General features: G+C 50.0%; 1 protein-coding gene across 3 annotated transcripts in view; it reads left to right on the top strand.

Moving 5' to 3' along the window:
• Arhgef17 (Rho guanine nucleotide exchange factor 17) overlaps window positions 1–12,031 on the top strand; it is a 57,588-nt gene extending 45,557 nt beyond the window's left edge. The window contains exons 7-21 of one of the 3 annotated variants that reach the window (XM_051192370.1): window positions 220–270; window positions 504–613; window positions 718–803; window positions 2,848–2,966; window positions 3,230–3,443; window positions 3,739–3,812; window positions 4,468–4,664; window positions 4,810–5,111; window positions 5,507–5,756; window positions 5,991–6,077; window positions 6,435–6,502; window positions 6,899–7,047; window positions 7,810–7,984; window positions 8,069–8,338; window positions 10,560–12,031. In XM_051192370.1, the coding sequence (XP_051048327.1) occupies window positions 220–270; window positions 504–613; window positions 718–803; window positions 2,848–2,966; window positions 3,230–3,443; window positions 3,739–3,812; window positions 4,468–4,664; window positions 4,810–5,111; window positions 5,507–5,756; window positions 5,991–6,077; window positions 6,435–6,502; window positions 6,899–7,047; window positions 7,810–7,984; window positions 8,069–8,338; window positions 10,560–10,756 (2,349 nt within the window). In that variant the 3' untranslated portion in view covers window positions 10,757–12,031. Of the gene's footprint in view, window positions 1–219; window positions 271–503; window positions 614–690; window positions 804–2,847; window positions 2,967–3,229; window positions 3,444–3,738; window positions 3,813–4,467; window positions 4,665–4,809; window positions 5,112–5,506; window positions 5,757–5,990; window positions 6,078–6,434; window positions 6,503–6,898; window positions 7,048–7,520; window positions 7,695–7,809; window positions 7,985–8,068; window positions 8,339–10,559 lie in introns of those variants that run through there. The other 2 variants (XM_051192369.1, XR_007835013.1) reach the window with 2 other exon arrangements.
• Window positions 12,032–18,435: the final 6,404 nt, after the last annotated feature.

The following is an 18,435-nucleotide window of genomic DNA, read 5'->3' as shown; positions in this document are numbered from 1 at the left end:
GGTCTGCGGTGTACTTGAGTCTGTGACCACGATGCCCCGCCCTTCTATGTCCTCCTCCTCTGTCTGACCTTTTGTCCCCGGTCTGGCAGCAGCACTGATGTGAGAAAGGACAGGCTTTGTCCCAGTTGACCTGGCTTAGACAGTGGGCCAACCAGATCACTGCAGGGTTAATGGATTCATAATTAGTGTTTAAGACCCCCTTGTTTCCCTCGCCCACAGCTCCAGGTCCCCCTGCGGCGGTTCCTGAGGCAGGAGATGGTTACTGAAGTGGTAAGAAGTTCCCCATTGGCTGCTTCCCTGTGTACTCCCACCCACCGAGTTTACTCTTCTGGTGCCTGCTGCCCTCAGGTCTCCCCCAACCACAGCAGGAGCCCCCGATGAGTCCTGACTGAACATAAAGTGGGGGAGAGCTCTCCCCCCTCCCTGGAACTTGCTGCTGATGTGGGCACTAGGGGCCTCTGCACTGTACACACTCAGCCTGAATCCCACCTTGAACCTTACAGAAAGCAATTGGAGGCAAGAAGGACCGATCCCTCTTCCTGTTCACCGACCTCATTGTCTGTACCACCCTGAAACGGAAGTCAGGTTCCCTACGGCGCAGCTCCATGAGCCTGTGAGTGGCCAGGGTGGGGCTGGGTGGTGCAGGCAGGAGAGCCATTCATCTATTGTGGGCTCTACTCCCTGCCCCAGCCAGAGCACCCCATTGGCTACCCACAGGTACACAGCAGCCAGTGTCATCGACACAGCCAGCAAGTACAAGATGCTGTGGAAGCTGCCACTGGAAGACACAGACATCATCAAAGGTAAGGCTGACTTGAATCTGTCAGGAAGAGATTCTGATGTTGGGCTCTTCCTCCAAGAAGTGTGTTTGAGCTCTGGCCTGTCTGGTTGCCTGTCTGTCAGTGTTCTTGCTTTTGGGCCTCACTTTGCTTCCCATATGAGGGGTTGCTTTTGAAGGACCAGGTTAGTGTCCATGCAGCCAGATCCAGGTATCCATGCAAACCATCCTCCTAGTGACCCTACAAGACCCACCTGAACTGTAGTCAGCCACTGAGTCAGCTGTCATTTGAACACCTACTGTTAGCTGGTGTGGTACCATTCCCGCTTAACACCAGGAGCAGAGCCCCAATAAGGATTGATTAAGGAGACTGGTGGCTTGGGACTGAACCTCCCAGGAGCAGGACACCCTGAGGCCCTCTGTCTTCCGTCCCATCTTGCTGTGTGGTGACCTCAGTCTCACCACCACAGGTCAATCCTCTGCTGCTTTGTCACTCCACAGCTGACTCTAAGCCTATCTGAGAGGTGGCCTCAGATGAATCAGGTTGTCCCACAGGGCCCAGGTGAGGGCTGAGTCCTCCTCTCCTCTCCTCCCACCTCCACTCCTCTCCTGTCCTGTCCTGTGCTCCCCTCCCCTCCATTCTCCTCCCCTCCCCTCCCCTCTCTTCTCCTCAGTAGGAAACAGAGCAGTTGATAGAATGGCCCACTCATGGCTATTTAACTGCATGGCCGGGAATAAAGCAGGGTAGAAATGAAAGAGACCCTGGTTTTAGAATAGGAGAGTGATATTTGGAAGCCACAGAAGACTGTTTTAGTCTGGATCCATGTGACAACAACAAATCCAAACACCTAAGACCAGGTAGTATCCAAGCAGGAATTTATTGCTCCCAGTTCTGGAGCATTCCAGCATAAGATAAGACACAGGCCTGTCTGGTGTCTGCTGAGGGGCCTATTCCTCACTAGGTGAAAGGGTTAAAGGAGCTCTTCCCGATTTTGTTTTGTTCAGAGAGTAGCGCTGACTGAATGTGTAGACCAGGCTGGCCTTGAACTAACAGAAATCTGCCTGCCTCTGCCTTCTGAGTGCTGGGATTAAAAGCATGAATCCCACTCATGAGGACACCACCCATATGACCTTGTCACCTCCTACACCAATATTGGGGCAGTATTTCAACATATAAACTCTGGGGAGACACAAACATTCGACCGTGGCCAGGTACTCTAAGTCTTGGCCTGTTGGGTACACAGCCCTACTCTGTACATACCCTCTGTAGCAGTATCAGGGTCTGTGTCCGTGGTGGGGCCACCTTCCTGCCAACCCCATGTCCGTCCCCAACAGGTTGTCCACGTCTCTGTAGGGTCCCTGGCCACAGGGCCCTTCCAGACTTCACTTGCCAGTCTCAGAACCCCACGGTCTCCTCACCATTCTGTGGCCTGTGAGAGCTGTTCGTGTGTACTGTATAAACAGGGGCAGAGAGGACAGCAAAGCCTATATCATTCAGGAAAGAGCAAAGAGAGAGCAGCTTCCTGTCCCTTGATTTCAATACTTACTGCCCAGCCTAGCAGTAAAGACACAGCTCCTCTTACAGTTTGCTAGTCTGGAGTGGACATGCACCCCAGGCAGTGAGGTGGGCATTCTGAGCTGGCCTGTAGGGCTTTGAAGTGTCAGCTGTGGGAGAAGACCAGGCAATCAGGGCGCTGGCTCCGTGTGACCTCCTTCCCAGGGAGTCAAGTCTCTCCATCAGCAGACTGGACTGCCAGGGCTCTGTTCACTTGGCAAGTCCCCCATGGGCTGCACCCCAGTGTCTCCTGGAGCTCACATAACCTGCTGAGCCATCTATACTCTTCTAGCAAGTTCTCCAAGAGTCCCACATCTTGTGCGTGTGCTCCTAAACCAAGCCCAGTCCCCTCCTCCCAGGCCTTGAACTTTTCTGGAAGCTGCCCGCTAACCTTGTTTCCGAGACCTTGGTCTGGAAACTCTTTATTTGCTAGACCTATCTCATGTCCAGCTACAGGCCGTACAGTGAGGGGAGTGTGGCTGTCCAAGTCTGACCTTTCCTCTGTCCCTGCCAGGGGCATCTCAAGCCACCAATCGGGAGAATATCCAGAAAGCCATCAGCCGCCTGGATGAGGACCTGGCCACCCTGAGCCAAATGAGCAAGCTCTCAGAGAGCCTCGGCTTCCCCCATCAGGTCTGTGCCCTGAGCTAAGGCAGGGTTGGGCTGGGGCTTCCCCTGACCTTGTCTGAGCGAGCGACAGCCTTGGCATTTGCCCGAGGGAGCAGTTGGTCCTGTCACTTATCCGAAGGGGAAAATTATAGTCTTGCTTTCACTTAAGGGAAGTGACAGGTCCCAGGTCTGAGGGAGGAGACATCTAACCCGGAGAGAGGCCTGGCCCTGTCTGAGGGAAGAGGCAGATGATCATGTGACCTGAGAACTGGGCCCTTTTCCCACAGAGTCTGGATGATGCACTGAGGGATCTGTCTGCTGCCATGCACCGGGACCTGTCAGAAAAGCAGGCATTGTGCTACTCGCTTTCCTTCCCGCCCACCAAGCTGGAGCTGTGTACCACCCGGCCCGAGGGCACCGACTCCTTCATCTTTGAGTTTCCCCACCCTGATGCCCGCCTGGGCTTTGAACAGGCCTTCGATGAGGCCAAGAGGAAGCTGGGTGAGCCAGGGTTCATGCTGGTGTCTCCTCTCAGAGCCTCTGGGCAGTCCTGTCTTCAGAAGCCAGAACTCCCTGAACTACAGTGTCCTGTCTCCCCAAGGCTATTCCCTCACTTTACAGAAGGGGAGACTAAGACCAAGAGCAAACAGGGTGCAACCCATAACCTCTCATTCTGGCATACCTGCCCTTGGGAGACTCTGACAGAGGAAGGAAATGGAACAGGGTGGGAGCAGAGGCAGAGTAAGGTGGGTGCTAAGCAGGGGTGTCTCCCTCTGCCCTGTCTCCTCTACTGCAGCATCCAGTAAAAGCTGTCTAGATCCTGAGTTCCTGAAGGCCATCCCCATCATGAAAACTCGAAGTGGCATGCAGGTGTGTGTGTGTATGTGTGTGTGTGTGTGTGCCATGCAGATATTATATATTCAAAGCTACATATGGATTGGGGTAATAGTGGCGCAGCACTTTAATCCCAGCACTCAGGAGGCAGAGGCACACAGATCTCTGTGATTTTGAGGTCAGCCTGGTCTACAGAGTGAGTTCCAGGACAGGCTCCAAAGCTACAGAGAAACCCTGTCTCCAAAAACAAAAACAAACAAACAAAAAAAGCTTGTGTATGAATTTTTGTTTTGTGTACCACATCTCATATGTGTTTGAAATATTGTGATTGCTCCCTGGGTCTGAGTATATGCATGTGCACACTGTCTGTGTATCATATGTATATGGGCATGTGCATTTGAACATAGACTGTAGGTGTGAAGTCTAGTTCATGCATTTATATGTGTTTTCAAACCTAACCAGTAGTATCAGCATCATATAGTAATAGGTGCATACATCCATGGTCCTATTTGGGGTACATGTATGTGTTACATACAGTTTTGTGTGCTGTTTGTATCACAAGCATAGTGCACGTGGCATAGAGAGATGTATGCAAGCCTGCCATTCCACTGTTCTGCTGGGTCTGTGCTAGAGCAAGATACTGGCACAATTCTAACGTTCCCCTTTCCCTGTCCATTGGGGACTCCCACAGTTTTCGTGTGCTGCCCCCACCCTCAGCAGCTGCCCAGAGCCCGCACCAGAGGTGTGGGTGTGCAACAGTGATGGCTACGTGGGTCAGGTGTGCCTGCTGAGCTTGAGAGCAGAACCAGACGTGGAGGCCTGCATTGCCGTTTGCTCTGCCCGCATTCTCTGTATTGGAGCAGTGCCGGGTCTGCAGCCTCGCCCAAGGTAAGGCCCTGGTGAGCCTAGGAGACCAACTTCTGTCCCAGTACACTCAGAGGTTGACCAGGGTGGGCGGGGCTGTCGGTGGGCAGGGTCAGCTTAGGACGCCATCTCAGGCACTTCCTAGTGGCACTTTCCCCTTTGTCTCTAGAGAGCAACCAGAGCCCTTGAGGAGTCCCCCGGAGACCACCCTGGAGCCCGCCGGGCCCGAGCCAGACGTCGAGGCCACAGCTGATGAAGAAGCCACCACACTGGCTGAGCCGGGACCTCAGCCATGCCTGCACATTTCCATCTCGGGATCTGGCCTGGAGATGGAGCCAAGCCCTGCCAAGAGTGACTCCCAGGCAGAATTGGTGCCCTTTGACAGTGACTCTGATGACGAATCTTCCCCCAGTCCCTCTGGGACACTGCAGAGCCAAGCCAGCCAATCTACGATTTCCTCTAGCTTTGGCAGTGAGTGTGGGTGGGAACTGAGGGAGTGGTGGGTGAGGAGACACCTGTGGGGGCAAAGGCTGGAATCAGTCCACTAGGGGGACTATAATAGTGAGGACTCAGAAGGCAGGCAGGCAGGCAGGTGGGGTCCTGGAGACCTTGGAGTACACTGGTAAGGGAGATGGGCATTGGGTAGGTAGGTAGCTAGTCCCTCCATACGGGTGGGGTTGGACTTAAGATGGCCAGGCAAGGACTGGGACCTATAGCATCTACTGAGAGTGAGCAGAGAAAGGCCTTAGCACATACAGGGACCAGGGGCAGGAAGGATGTGGTCAGGGGGAACACAATGAGGCCTAGGAGATACTAGATTTCTGTCTGGTGGAGGGAAACAGAGATAGAGGTCTTTGTCTCTTCAGATGAGGAGACCCCAAGCTCCAAGGAGGCCACTGCAGAGACAACCAGCTCTGAGGAAGAGCAGGAGCCTGGCTTCTTGTCACTTTCGGGCTCCTTTGGGCCAGGCGGTCCCTGCGGCACCAGCCCAATGGATGGAAGGGCCCTTCGCCGCTCTAGCCATGGTTCCTTCACAAGGGGAAGCCTTGAGGACCTGTTGAGCGTGGACCCTGAGGCCTACCAGAGTTCCGTGTGGCTGGGCACTGAGGATGGCTGGTAGGGGCAGGGAAAGTTCTGGGACATAGCTCTGCAAATCATATGGTGGCCTGAAGCAGAAATGAGGGCAGTAGGGGTGGATCTGGCCTTGGGGGGTCCTGCTAGCTGGGGATACCTGAAACCCAGGAGAAGCTAGTACATCGTGTCAGTACCTGGTGTAGGGAAGGTGGGGAGGGATGACTTCTGGGGCTGGTAGATTTGACCACTTGTCACAGATGCTCCCCTAATCCACAGTGTCCACGTCTACCAGTCTTCTGACAGCATCCGTGATCGCAGGAACAGCATGAAGCTCCAGCATGCAGCCGCTGTGACCTGCATCCTGTAAGTCCCCAGGTTGCCCTTCCCACCCAGAGTCTTCTTAGGCAGCACATAGGCCACCTCTGTTCATCTGCCCCACTCTGCTGGCCCCTCTTTCCTGGGGGAGATGCATAACAGAGGCCTACACCGAGGCCAGCTGTGCGTCTTCCACACTGTTAACTTAGGTATATCAGCCTCAGATCTACACACACACACACACACACACACACACACACACACACACACACACACACACACTTTGAGAATAAAGAATAAAAAGAGGTGAACTCTTGAGACCAGAGCCATTATACCTGTGAGTCCCTTAGCCCCAGGATGCCCACTTCAGCTTCTGGAAATGCATCATTATTTCCTTTTTCTCAGGTATCTGAATAACCAGGTGTTTGTGTCTTTGGCCAATGGAGAACTTGTAGTCTACCAAAGGGAAGCAGGTATGTGCCCCCCACACCCTTCTACCCTTTGGTGGTAACTGAGCTCTCTTCTGGACAAATGGGAACTTCTGGGCCAGAGGCCCAGACATATAAGAGGCTTTAGGCAACTCCCAGGGTCCCCATATCTTCTCTTGTAAATGAGAGTATTTGCCAGGTGGCGGTGGCTCTCACTTTTAATCCCAGCTCTGGAGTGGCAGAGGCAGATGGATCTTTGAGTTTGTAGCCAACCTGGTCTATAGAGTGAGTCCAGGACAGCCAGGGCTACACAGAGAAATCCTATCTCTAAAATCAAAAAACAAAATAAATGGGAGCATTCAGGTTTCTTTTCAGGGAGTCCTGAGACATATTTGGGACTGCACTAAATTTTATGTTTTCTTTAATCCATTCCTTCTCTAGGGCGTTTCTGGGACTCTCAGAACTTCAAATCGATGACTCTAGGTGCTCCAGGGAGCCCCATCACCAAGATGGTGTCTGTGGGTGGACGGCTGTGGTGTGGCTGCCAGAACCGGGTCCTAGTCCTGAGCCCTGACACACTGCAGCTGGAGGTAGCAAGAGTGGGGAACAGAATTGGTGATTTGGGATGAGCTGGGGTCACAGGAGAGGGAGATAAGACCTTCAGGACAGAGAGGCATCCCGCTCAGGGGTTCCGACCTTTCCCTGAGCCCTCTCTCTTAGCAGGCCAATCCCTACCATCTCTGATCCTCATTTCCACTCTAGCTAATAAGGTCAACAGCAAATCCCCATATGCATTAGTATTCCTCACCTGTGCTCCTTTGTATCTTGTCAGTGCAACATTGGGATCCCTGATGTCACCATCCCTTAATATAAACTTTTGGCCTTTAGTCCTGCTTTGTTTACATACAAACCATAAGTTTCCAGCCTAGGCAGTAGCTAGGAGCCACAGATTTCCTTGGGTTCCATTGACTGGGTTGACACTTGGGGTCAGGCCCTAGCTCTGTGACTAACCTGGTATGTGACTGACCATGGGCCTTCTTAGGGTGTGACTTTTTCCTCCTAGGCTAACACTTCCCCATCTGTTCAGGGACTGGTTTTAAACCCACACAAGCTTTAGTCACTCAAGTTTCATAGGGAAAGGGCACCCCTTTTTACTTCTGGAGGATTAAGTGGGCAAGCTTTGAAATTGATCATCCAGACCCAGGACCAAGACTGCCTCGGCTGTCAATCCGGGCAGGTATCTGGAGAGGTTTGTGGGGAGCTATGTGTGGGATGGGCAATGGTGGGGTTCAGGCAGAAGGGCCCGGGGCAGCTTTGCCAACTACCGCCTGATCTCTGCCCCTCCCCTGTAGCACACATTCTACGTGGGGCAGGATTCCAGCCGAAGTGTGGCTTGTATGGTCGATTCCAGCCTGGGTGTGTGGGTGACCTTGAAAGGGAGTGCCCACGTTTGTCTCTACCATCCAGACACCTTTGAACAGCTGGCGGAGGTAGATGTCACCCCTCCTGTGCACAGGATGCTGGCAGGTACTGACTTCTCACTCCCGTCCTAGGGGAGGCTCACATAGGGTCAGCCTCCAGGACCAATGATGATGTTATTTCTCTCCCCAGGCTCTGATGCCATCATCCGGCAGCACAAGGCAGCCTGTCTGAGGATCACAGCACTGTTGGTGTGTGAGGAGCTGCTGTGGGTGGGCACCAGTGCTGGGGTTGTGCTGACGATGCCCACCTCCCCAAGTACTGTCAGCTGCCCACGAGCTCCCCTCAGCCCTGCTGGCCTAGGCCAAGGGCACACTGGCCATGTCCGCTTCCTGGCAGCAGTTCAGTTGCCTGATGGCTTTGACCTTCTCTGTCCAACCCTTCTGCCTCCCCCAGATACAGGTGAGTCTGCACATTCCACTCCTGTGCAGGAGTCTGCCAGGGAAGGCTCTAAGAGGGTGGGAAAGCTAAAAATGAAGCCCGTTATAAGAAATAGACTACAGAGTCCCCAGATGAAACTCTGTGCTCTCTTGTCGGTGTGGTTGAGGTGTTGTCCAGGGAAGTGTCCTAGGAGAAGGAAGTGAGCTATAAGCTAATAAGGGGCAAATATGTACATGGGAAATATATCCTGTTGCATGTGTCTCTTAATATAACAGGAAGTAAAGCAGTTGGAAATGAGGTATAAGGCAGGAAATGGACTTGGGAAGTGATGTCCAGGACAGGAAATAGAAATATAGCATGGTATATAGGGCAGGAAGTAGGATTAAAAAGTGAAACAGCAGGAAAATGAGATACTTGGCAGAGGTCATGATGAGCAAATTCTCGCTTTGGAGGACAAGAACCCTTGTTCCCAAGAGGAAGTGACAGGGAATCAGGAGGCAGTGAAGCCTGAGTCAGGAGCTGGGTGAACCACGAAAAGACCAGAGCCACGTTGCCAGAAAGGGCATTGGCTGCAGTTATGCATCACACAGCAGTAGCACATGTTCTGAGAACTGTGTGCTTGGATGATTGCATTGCTGTGTGTGCATCATAGATCACTCACAGAACCCTGGGTGGTATAAGCCTACACAACTATGCTGTGTGGTATATATAAACGGTACAGCCTATTGCTCTTAGAGCCATGATGAATTAAACACAAGATTAAATCAAGGGCAAGAGAGAATGATGCAATCAAGAGCTGCAGTAAACACAAGGTGGACAGAGCTACTGCCAGTAAATACTGGCCTGCTATTTACAGTCAATTGGTTCTTAAGGTAAGTGGTAGGTGTACACTCCAGAAGAGCTGCAACACTTAGCATATTCCTGCTATAGGAAAGGGTTTTGCATGCATGGGCTCTGAGATCAGCCCCCAAACAAAAACAGAAACAGAGAAGTCAGAAAGAAAATAAATAAACCAGTAACATATGCACTACACTCATAGGTTCTGCTCCTGAGTGAATGTGCTGTGTTTTTATATGGCTGGCTGTACACTAGGTCTGTTTATACCAGCCTTACTCCAGACATGTGAATAGTGTGACATGTTGCCCGTAAAATGGTTACCACTTCTCTACGAGATGGGGATTTTTCAGTTCATGGAGCCAAATTTCATTCTGTAGCACATGACTGTAGTCACAACAAAGTGGACCTTGAATGTGCAGAAAGCAATAAAGATGGAAAGTGGTCAGGAAATGAATGTCATTCCTGACCAAAGAGCACAGTTGGGATGGGGTTGCTGGAGACGTGCTGCAGTCTGTAAAGGACTTGCATGACAAGTGTGAGGGTTTGAGTTCAAATCCCCAGCACCAAAGTAAAAGCTAAGTGCAGTGGCATGTGTCTGTAATTCCAGTATTGGGGAAACAGAGACCAGATCGAGGGGCCACTCAGTCTAGTCTAATGGATGAGCCCCAAGTTTAGGAAAAGACCCTGACCTAAAATGGGAGAAGAAGGGGGCCTAGAGAGGTGGCTCAGCAGTTAAGAGCACTGCTGCTTATAGAGGACCGAAGTCCAGTTCCCAAAGCTCAGATCAGCTGCTGACAGCCACCTGTAACTCCAGCTCCAGGGGCTCCAATGGCCTCTTCTGGCCTAGTCAGGTATGCACACACGGGAACACACATAGTCACAAAAATAAATCTTTAGAAATTTCTTTTAGCAACCGGGCAATGGTGGCTCATGCCTTTAATCCCAGCACTTGGGAGACAGACAGGTGGATCTCTGTGAGATTGAGGCCAGCCTGGTCTACAAAATGAGTTCCAAGACAACCAGAGCTATTACACAGAGAAGCCCTGTATCACAAAAAAGAAAAAGAAATTCCTTTAAAAATAAGGTAGAGTAGAAAGCTGAGGGTGGTGGCACAAAGCTTTAGTCTCGCTCTCTGGAGACAGAGGCAGGTGGAACTCTAGGCTATATCCAAATGAATATGTATATGTACCACCATACACAGGAAGCATACATGCACATGTGTGCACGCACACACACACACAGAAGGTAAGGGTGAATGCCAAGAAAGTGGACTTTTTTTCTGATATGGGAATTCCTAGTTAAGAGGAAGTGTGTGTCTTATTAGCTCCTGGGATGCAGAATTCAAGAAATGATAGGGCATGAAGCTACAGTTGCCTCAGGTTGACCGATCCTCCTCGTTTCTTAGGCCCTGAGAAGCTGCCATCCCTGGACCACCGGGACTCCACTAGGCACCGAAGCCCCACTTCAGCCAGACCTAAAATGCTGGTTATCAGTGGTGGTGATGGCTATGAGGACTTCCGACTCAGCGGCGGGGGTGGCAACAGTAGTGAGACTGTGGGCCGAGACGACAGCACAAACCACCTTCTCCTATGGAGGGTGTGAGCCTGCCCACTGCGGCCCAGGACTCACCTGTCCATCTGCCCTCAGCCTGCCTGTCTCTTCCTAGGCCACATGCAGACTTTGAGCAGAATGTCCAAGCCGTGGTATACCATGTGGACATGCTCTCATCTTTGTGGAAGCATTCCTGGTGGAACACTGCCAGCCAGGCCGAGGCCTCTCCTACCCTCTGACTGCCCTGATGCTCCCATTTGGGACCAGGGTGGAGATGTGAGGACTGCCCAGGACCTCTGTCCCTGAAGCTTCTACCAAAGACACAGCTGGGCCTGGACCCCACAGGGCTGGGGAGGCCATGTGCAATATGTGGAGGGTTTTCTGGGGCAGTGGGAAAGCTAAGGGACAGCATCCTTTCCTGTGTACAGTATTTATGTTACTTTTTAGATGAATACTTTCCAAAGCACTTATTTATGCAGTGACCTGGGGCAGGACATGGTGTGAGGAAATGACAGGATAAAAGCCTGTTCCTGCGTGAGAGGCCAACCCTGGAACCCTAACCAAGCTTTCCTGGAAGGACCAATGCCCATCTATCACATACACAGACACAAATACACACACTCACACACTCACATTCACTCTGCATGTTGTTCAGGGCACTAACTAAGACACTGTCCCAACCCTCCCTGACAGGCTACCCACCCAAATCCAGAAGCAGTTTGCTCAGTGCCCTTAGACATCCAGACAGACCACCAGGGGGCAGCAACTCTCACTGGGCAGCTTCCCAGCTTTAGCATTTCCAAGGTGGTGGTGGTGCCTAAAGTTCCTTAATTTGGGAATCTTGGTGGGTCTGGGACAGGGCTTTCTCAGGTAAGAGAAAAGGGCCTTCCCTCCTCACAGCTGGCCCTAGCCTCAGCTCCTGCCTCCCCATGTCTTATGCACTGGCACGATGGTCACCTTTCTCTGACCACTGAATCGAAGCCCTCTCTAAACACCCCATCCTGCCAGGGGCAGCCCCTTTAGGAAGAACCCCACCCCCAAAGTTGAGGGACTAGACATAGCCTTTTTAAATGGGAAAGGTCCCACTTTGGGGCCGTCTCCCTCACCTCCAGGCTGCAGGGAGCTGCCCTGACCCTCAGCCCCTTGCTTCAGCTACAACTCCAAAGGTCTGGTTTCAGATAGGGTTTATTTGTTCTGTTTGATTTTGTTTTTCTTTGGGGTGGGTGGATCATTGTGGTCTTAGATGTTTCTCTTGCTACCAAACAGTCATGTATTAACTCTTCTCGAATGATGAAATTTAAAGAGTCAATAAATAGAAACACCAAATGATGGCTCCCCCTTGGCCTTGGGCCATAATGGTCTATCTCCCCCAGGATGAGGGCTTCCTGACTCTGACTCACTTAACTGAAGGGAGCAGATGAAGAAGAGTGCTGGCGGGATAGGTCGGCGCTAACTTGCTGTATTTGATGAGCAGGTCCCTGCGCCTGTCTGGGCTGCAGTTTCCTCCGAATGAAGGAATTTTGAATCATACACATACCAGTAGTGTATCAATTAAAAGCTCCCAAGTCACTCTAGGACTAGGCTTGGGAATCTGAAGCAGACATGCTATGGTCAAGGAGCCAGGGCAGTAGAGGTCCTATCTAAGGCTCCTATGGAGCAGAACTAGAACCCAAGTCTGCTGATTCTGGCCCAAAGAGGTTTGCCATTAAACTTGACTGCAAAAGATGCAAATGCCCAGCAACATGGCCCACTCTGTAGGGACAAAGAGCCACTTACATGTGGTATCCCTCTGGGACTTGAAGTGGCCCTCACAGCAAAGGAAATTTGGTCATGCCTCATCTCTGCTCAGTTCAATCCAGATGACTGCCATAAAAAATTCAGTTTCTGGGACAGGAACAATAATAGTTTATTGGTTAAGAACAATAACTACTGTTCCAGAGGACCTAGGTTCAATCCCAAGTGCTTGCATGCCGCTCACTACCACCTGCTAACTCCAGTCCCAAGGGATCAGAAGCTCTCTTCTAGCCTTCAGGGAAAAGCATGTACATGGCCACAGACCTACATGTAAGCAAAAATTCCACACACACAAAAGAATCAATTTCTAATAAATAAGTTTCTGGTCTCAAAGGATAGTTCAGTTGACAGACTGTATGCTTGGCATGTGGGAAGGCTGAGGCAAGAAGATCTTGAATTCAAAACTAACTTGGACCAGGTATTGATGATACACGCCCAGCATTAGGGAGTCAGTGGCAAGTGCATCTCTTGTGAGTTTAAGCCAGCCTGTCTACTTACAAGTTCTAAGCAAATCAGTGCTACATAGTGAGACCCACCCTCCATCTCAAAACAAAACCAACAACTTGGTCTATGAAGCAAGACCTTGCCCCAATCCACACACACCTAAAAAAGGAAAACAGGGAAAGTGTAGGAGCATAATTTACAACTCACACACCCTTCAGGTATGTACAGGACATCTTGTTAGCATTGTTTTAGTGAGGAGAGGGTATTCATGTGTCATTCAAGATGAAATGGAAGGAACACAAACTTTGCAACTGAACAGATTCTGTCTGGAATCTTGACAGCCACTCACCAGCCACATGACCAGACCAAGTTATTTCTTTTCTCAGTAAAAGGATCTGATGGTCTCTTTTTCCCTACAGGATGCTTGGCTGGTACATAGAGTTCTTGGAATGCAAGGAGGTTGACTCTGGGCCTAAAATCAAAAGAATGCCCACTACTAGAGACCTGAGCGGACAATCACAGGGCCCAGTGATCTAGACATTGGAGGCCCACCTCAGGCCCCTACCTCCCTCCTACTAGTACAGTTGTTGTTTCTGTCAGTGACTGTCACCCTTGGTGCTTCAATTGTTTCTGCTACCCTAGGATTTCTTGACAGAGGCCAAGAGCAGTCTTCCCCTTCAGCACTGGATACACAGGGCTGGGTCTGCACCATCTTCCCCACATAAGCACTTCGGTGGGAATGAGGCTGGCCTATTGCACTGCCATTTAGAAGACCACCTTCCAGAACATGGACTAGCCTGAGGACAGGTGCCTTTTGGGTCAGGCACTCAGCCTGTGCCAATTTGCTGTGACTAGGGAGGTCTTAGCAGGCCTCAGGCTCACCCCAGGGGAGGCTCCTGGAAGGACTGCCTCCCCTAAAACATGTTTTACAACTTGGGCTGTTCATTATAGTTCTCTGGAGGCACAGGCCCATGGAAGGTCAATTAAATGAGAGCCTTAGGTAGGACCTAGGTATCAGTATTTTTATAGGAAACCACTAATGTCTAACACTTGTATGAGAAAGTACACAAACCAGTGTACAGCTCAGTGGATGTATGTAAAGGCCAAGTGGCAGCCATGACCAATGGCTCCCCTTATAGTCCTGGCCACCCAGGCTTGGGACACCTTGAGGTGTGGTTTTCCCAGACATAGAGAACTTCCTAAAAGTACGTGACTCTGGATGAGAGGAAGTAGGACCATGGTTTGATGCAAGTAGGGGTGCAAGAACCCAGTGTGAGTATCCACTGTACAGACCAGGAAGATTGAGGGGAGGTAAAAGAATTAGATGGATGCTTCAAGGGCGGAGCTTGCTCTCTGCTTCATTCCCAAGCCTGCTGTGGCACCCACCATACAATAAGTGTTCAACAAATGTTGAATTCATGGTTAATGAAATAAATGTTGGAGAATCTAGTTAAGACATAACTGTATGTCTTTTTGCTTTTTGACTTGGGGCCTGTAGCTAAGGATGACCTTGAACTTCTGATCCTCTGGCCTCTACCAGAGGAAAATGCTGGAATTTGAAGTGTGGGCCACCACAACTGGTTTTATTCAATGCTGGGAATCGAATCCAGAGCGTTACTCATGCTAGGTAAGCATTCTACCACTGGGTTACATCCCTGAGCAGTAGGTCTTGCCTACCAGGCAACAGTAAGCTCAGTTTTCTTTTGCTGCTTGCTGTGTAATCCTTAATGGTCCTAGAAGGTTGTTGCCACAATTTGAGTTTCTGATGAGGAAACTCAGTGTCTTCCTCAAGGTCACTCACCTATCAGGAGCCAGTTCTGGATTTACATGTGCTCTACTCAGGTGTTGACACCTCATGGGAGAGACTTAGGGTAGCCACACAGGGTAGCTGGAGTGAGCAGAGCTACCAGAGTCACATGTAGGGCTCATATTCCTTATAACTGCTCTGAGACTAACTCCTGCTTGATCCCAGAGGAGGGAGCAAGTCTGAGCCAAAGACTATGTCTTCAGGGAGCTGCTCCTGCAGATGCCTTGGGCTAGAGGCAAAGATCAGGATTTAGCTAGACTACCTCATAGGAAACATGAAACCTGCAGCCGGGACTTACTTAGTGACCACCACACAGAAAGGCAGGATCGACAATAAGGCACAGACACTAGTCATGAGGGTTTCTCATGGTCAGAAAATATCTAAGGACCAGAGGAGGCAGAAGGCTATATTAGCTGGCCTCAGTCTCTTGGAGCAAACCTTGGCACATTGGTGTGAAATCTAGGGAGCTTGGTAGGTGAGTAGGAAGTGGCTAAGGCTAAGTCTTAGTCCTGAACTGAACCTGGGAGGCCATAGGGGTACCTAAGGATCAGAAAGCCAGCTCTAGCCCTAGCCTCTGCTTGCTGGTACTCAGAGGCAAATTCTTGACCCTGTGCACCCGCTGACCTTCACATCTTTTGCATGCTTGCCAAACACCAACTCTCTGTCTCTCTCTGTCCTTAAGCCACAAGCTGGTTGCAGGAAGTGGCAAGAGGAAGCACTATTTTGGGCCCAATTATGGCCAGTGAGGAGTCTTGATGGGCAAAGGCAAGTAGAAAGGTATCCAAGGCTGGACAAGAGTAGATTGCAGGACAGACCGGAGAAGACAAGGGAGCAGGCTTTGAGACAAAAGCAGGCAGTTTCCCAGATGCTGTGCTTGGGAAGGTGCCCAGAGCAAGTGCTGAGCCAGAGAAGGGGAGGAGGGGGAGCAGACCAGGGCTCTAAACCCCAGTGGGGCCTCTTGAAGCTGATGTGTCTGACATGTACTTCTGCAGATAGTATACTCAGAAAAATAAGTCACTTGCTTAAGGCTACCCAGCCTGTCACTGAGAGAGCTACAGTTTGATGTGACACCACAGCATGTATTCCTCAATTTCCCCTAATTCCTCTCCTCTAGGCTATGTGACGTCAACCACTTCAGAGAAGCTACCTCCTTCCCAGGCATGGCCATGCACCTTATGACCTGTCCATGTAACTGGGCTGTAAGTCTGACCTAGGTAAATCTAACCCCACCAACCCACTGCCTGCAGTCAGTTAATGGCTCTAGATACCTCTCTCAGATTCCACCCCATCCCCAGGGGACAAAGAAACCCTCACCTTAACCCTCCTGAGCACAAGTCAAGTGGGCCAAAGACATTACAGAGTGCTGGCCTCCAAGGAAGGGAGTCAGTGAGGCCACAGTCAAGATACAATCCCACCCAGTGGGATTCCAGACCTGGCCTGGGGTCTAGACTTAAATGTAGGCTGAGCCAAGTGAGTCCTCAGACCCAGACAGCTCCAGCTTAGCACTCAACCATCGCTGGGTCCTGGCCTGCCCTAGCCTCAGTTCTACCTTGGCCTTAAGCATCTCCCACTGATCTAGGCCACAGGGTCTAAAGCATGCCAAGTAGGACAGAGCCTACTGGGGTTTTTCTTAGAGCAGAGCATTGATGCTTAAGCCTGGGTGCTGGAGAGATGGCTCAGCAGTTAAGAGATTTGGCTGCTCTTCCTGAGTTCAATTCCCGGCACCTACATTGCTCACAACTGTCTATAAGTGTCTGTTAGTCCCATGGCTCCAAACGAGGGATATGATTTCCTCTTTTGGTGCCTATGTGGACATGCAGACAAAACACCCATATACATAAATACATCTTATTCTATTATTATTTCTTTTGAGACAGGGTTTCTCTGTGTAGCCCTGGCTGTCATGGAAGTCAGTTTGTAAACCAGGCTGACCCCTCAAATTCAGAGGTCCATCTGCCTCTGCCTCCCGAGTGCTGGGATTAAAGTCATGCACCACCAATTCCCGGATATATATATATATATATATATATATATATATATATATATATATTTTTTTTTTTTTTTTTTTTTTTTTTTTAAGAAATTTAAGCCTGTAACCTGTAACTTTAGTGGTAGCCTTTGGTATCCATGAGCTCTGTATCTTCAGATTTAACCAATTATGGATGGAAATTTTATTATTATTATTTTGGTTTTTTGAGAGAAGGTCTTTCTACATAATTCTGGCTGTCTTGGAGTTTACTATACACACCAGGCTGAGCTTGCACTCACAAGGGTTCTCCTGCTTCTGACTCTCGAGTGCTGAGATTAAAGGCATACATTACCCTGCCTGGTGGTTGGAAAATTTAGACTTACAATAAATAGTTGCATCTGTCCTGAGCAGGTCCAAATTTCACCCCTGTCATTATTCACCAAATACTATAAAAACTGTTTACATAGCATGTATGTTGTGTTGGGTATTACAAGTTATCTAGAAAGAATTTCAAGTATAGGGTAGGACTGGATGGGCTACATAGAAATATTCTATTCATTTTATGCAAGAGACTTAAATATCTGCAATTTTTACTACCAGCAGAGTTCTGGAACTATTTGGAAAAGCAGCAATGACCGTACTTCCAGCTTGGATTTCCAGTGTAGCCGGCAGGGGGCACCTGCAGCCACCTGTTTAAAGATTTCTCAGAATAACAGAATCCTAGTAGCTCTGAAAGTGTGACACAAGATCTACCTCTGCAAGCATGGCAGGGACATGGAGGCCCTGCCCCTGCCTCTGCCCGTGGCTCACTATGAAAACTCCTTCCAACCTGCTGAAGTCTTATGCTGTAGTACCTACCATGAAGTACCGGAGTACCGGTCTTCTGCAGTTGCGCTATGGGCAGCTTTATACACGATCCTCTCTGAGGCACTCAAGAGTATCAAGATTCTGTGAGGTCACCTAGATACCAGGACTTTAGAGAACCTATGATCTTGAGTCTCTTCTGGAACCGAGTGACTCTCCAAGTGCCATAAAGGGCTGGCCCCAATTGTGTGACTGACACCTTCTTTTCTCTGTCTCCTAGCTGCAGAGTGGTTCCAGACTAGTATTGGGGAGGGCTTGGGAGTCACAGACAGCTGGACAAGGATCCAGCAAGACCGACCAGCAGTAAATAATAATTAGGCTCCTTCCCAACCAAGGATGCAGGAGCCTGTGCTGTGAGGTGGCCTCCTCCACAGAGTATGAGAGTGACCTTCAGCCAATGGGGTGGGTATCCCAGTTTTCAGAGGTGCAGACTGACTGGGGGCATTTGACCAAAGTTTCCCAGAGAGTTGTTAGTGAAGATGAGTCTGGACCCTCTTGGGAAAGTCAGATTAGCCATCAGACCCAAACCTACAATTTATTTGGACTCTTTTTTTTTTTTTTTTTTTTAAAGATTTATTTATTGTGTTTACAATGCTCTGCTTACATGTCTGCTTCAACACCAGAAGAGGGCACCAGACCCAATTACAGATAACTGTGAGCCACCATGTGGTTGTTGGGAATTGAACTCAGGACCTTTGGAAGAGTAACCAGTGCTCTTAACCTCTGAGCCATCTCTCCAGCCCTATTTGGACTCTTTTTTAAGTAGGACCTGAAATACCATCATTTAGAATTTAAAAATTGGCATACAAAATGTCCTTATACCAAGAAAACATTTCAAAAAGGGCTGAGAGA

Source organism: Phodopus roborovskii, unplaced genomic scaffold, assembly GCF_943737965.1.
Source record: "Phodopus roborovskii unplaced genomic scaffold, PHOROB, whole genome shotgun sequence".
NCBI lineage: Eukaryota > Metazoa > Chordata > Mammalia > Rodentia > Cricetidae > Phodopus > Phodopus roborovskii.
This window is presented reverse-complemented; position numbering and strand designations above follow the sequence as displayed.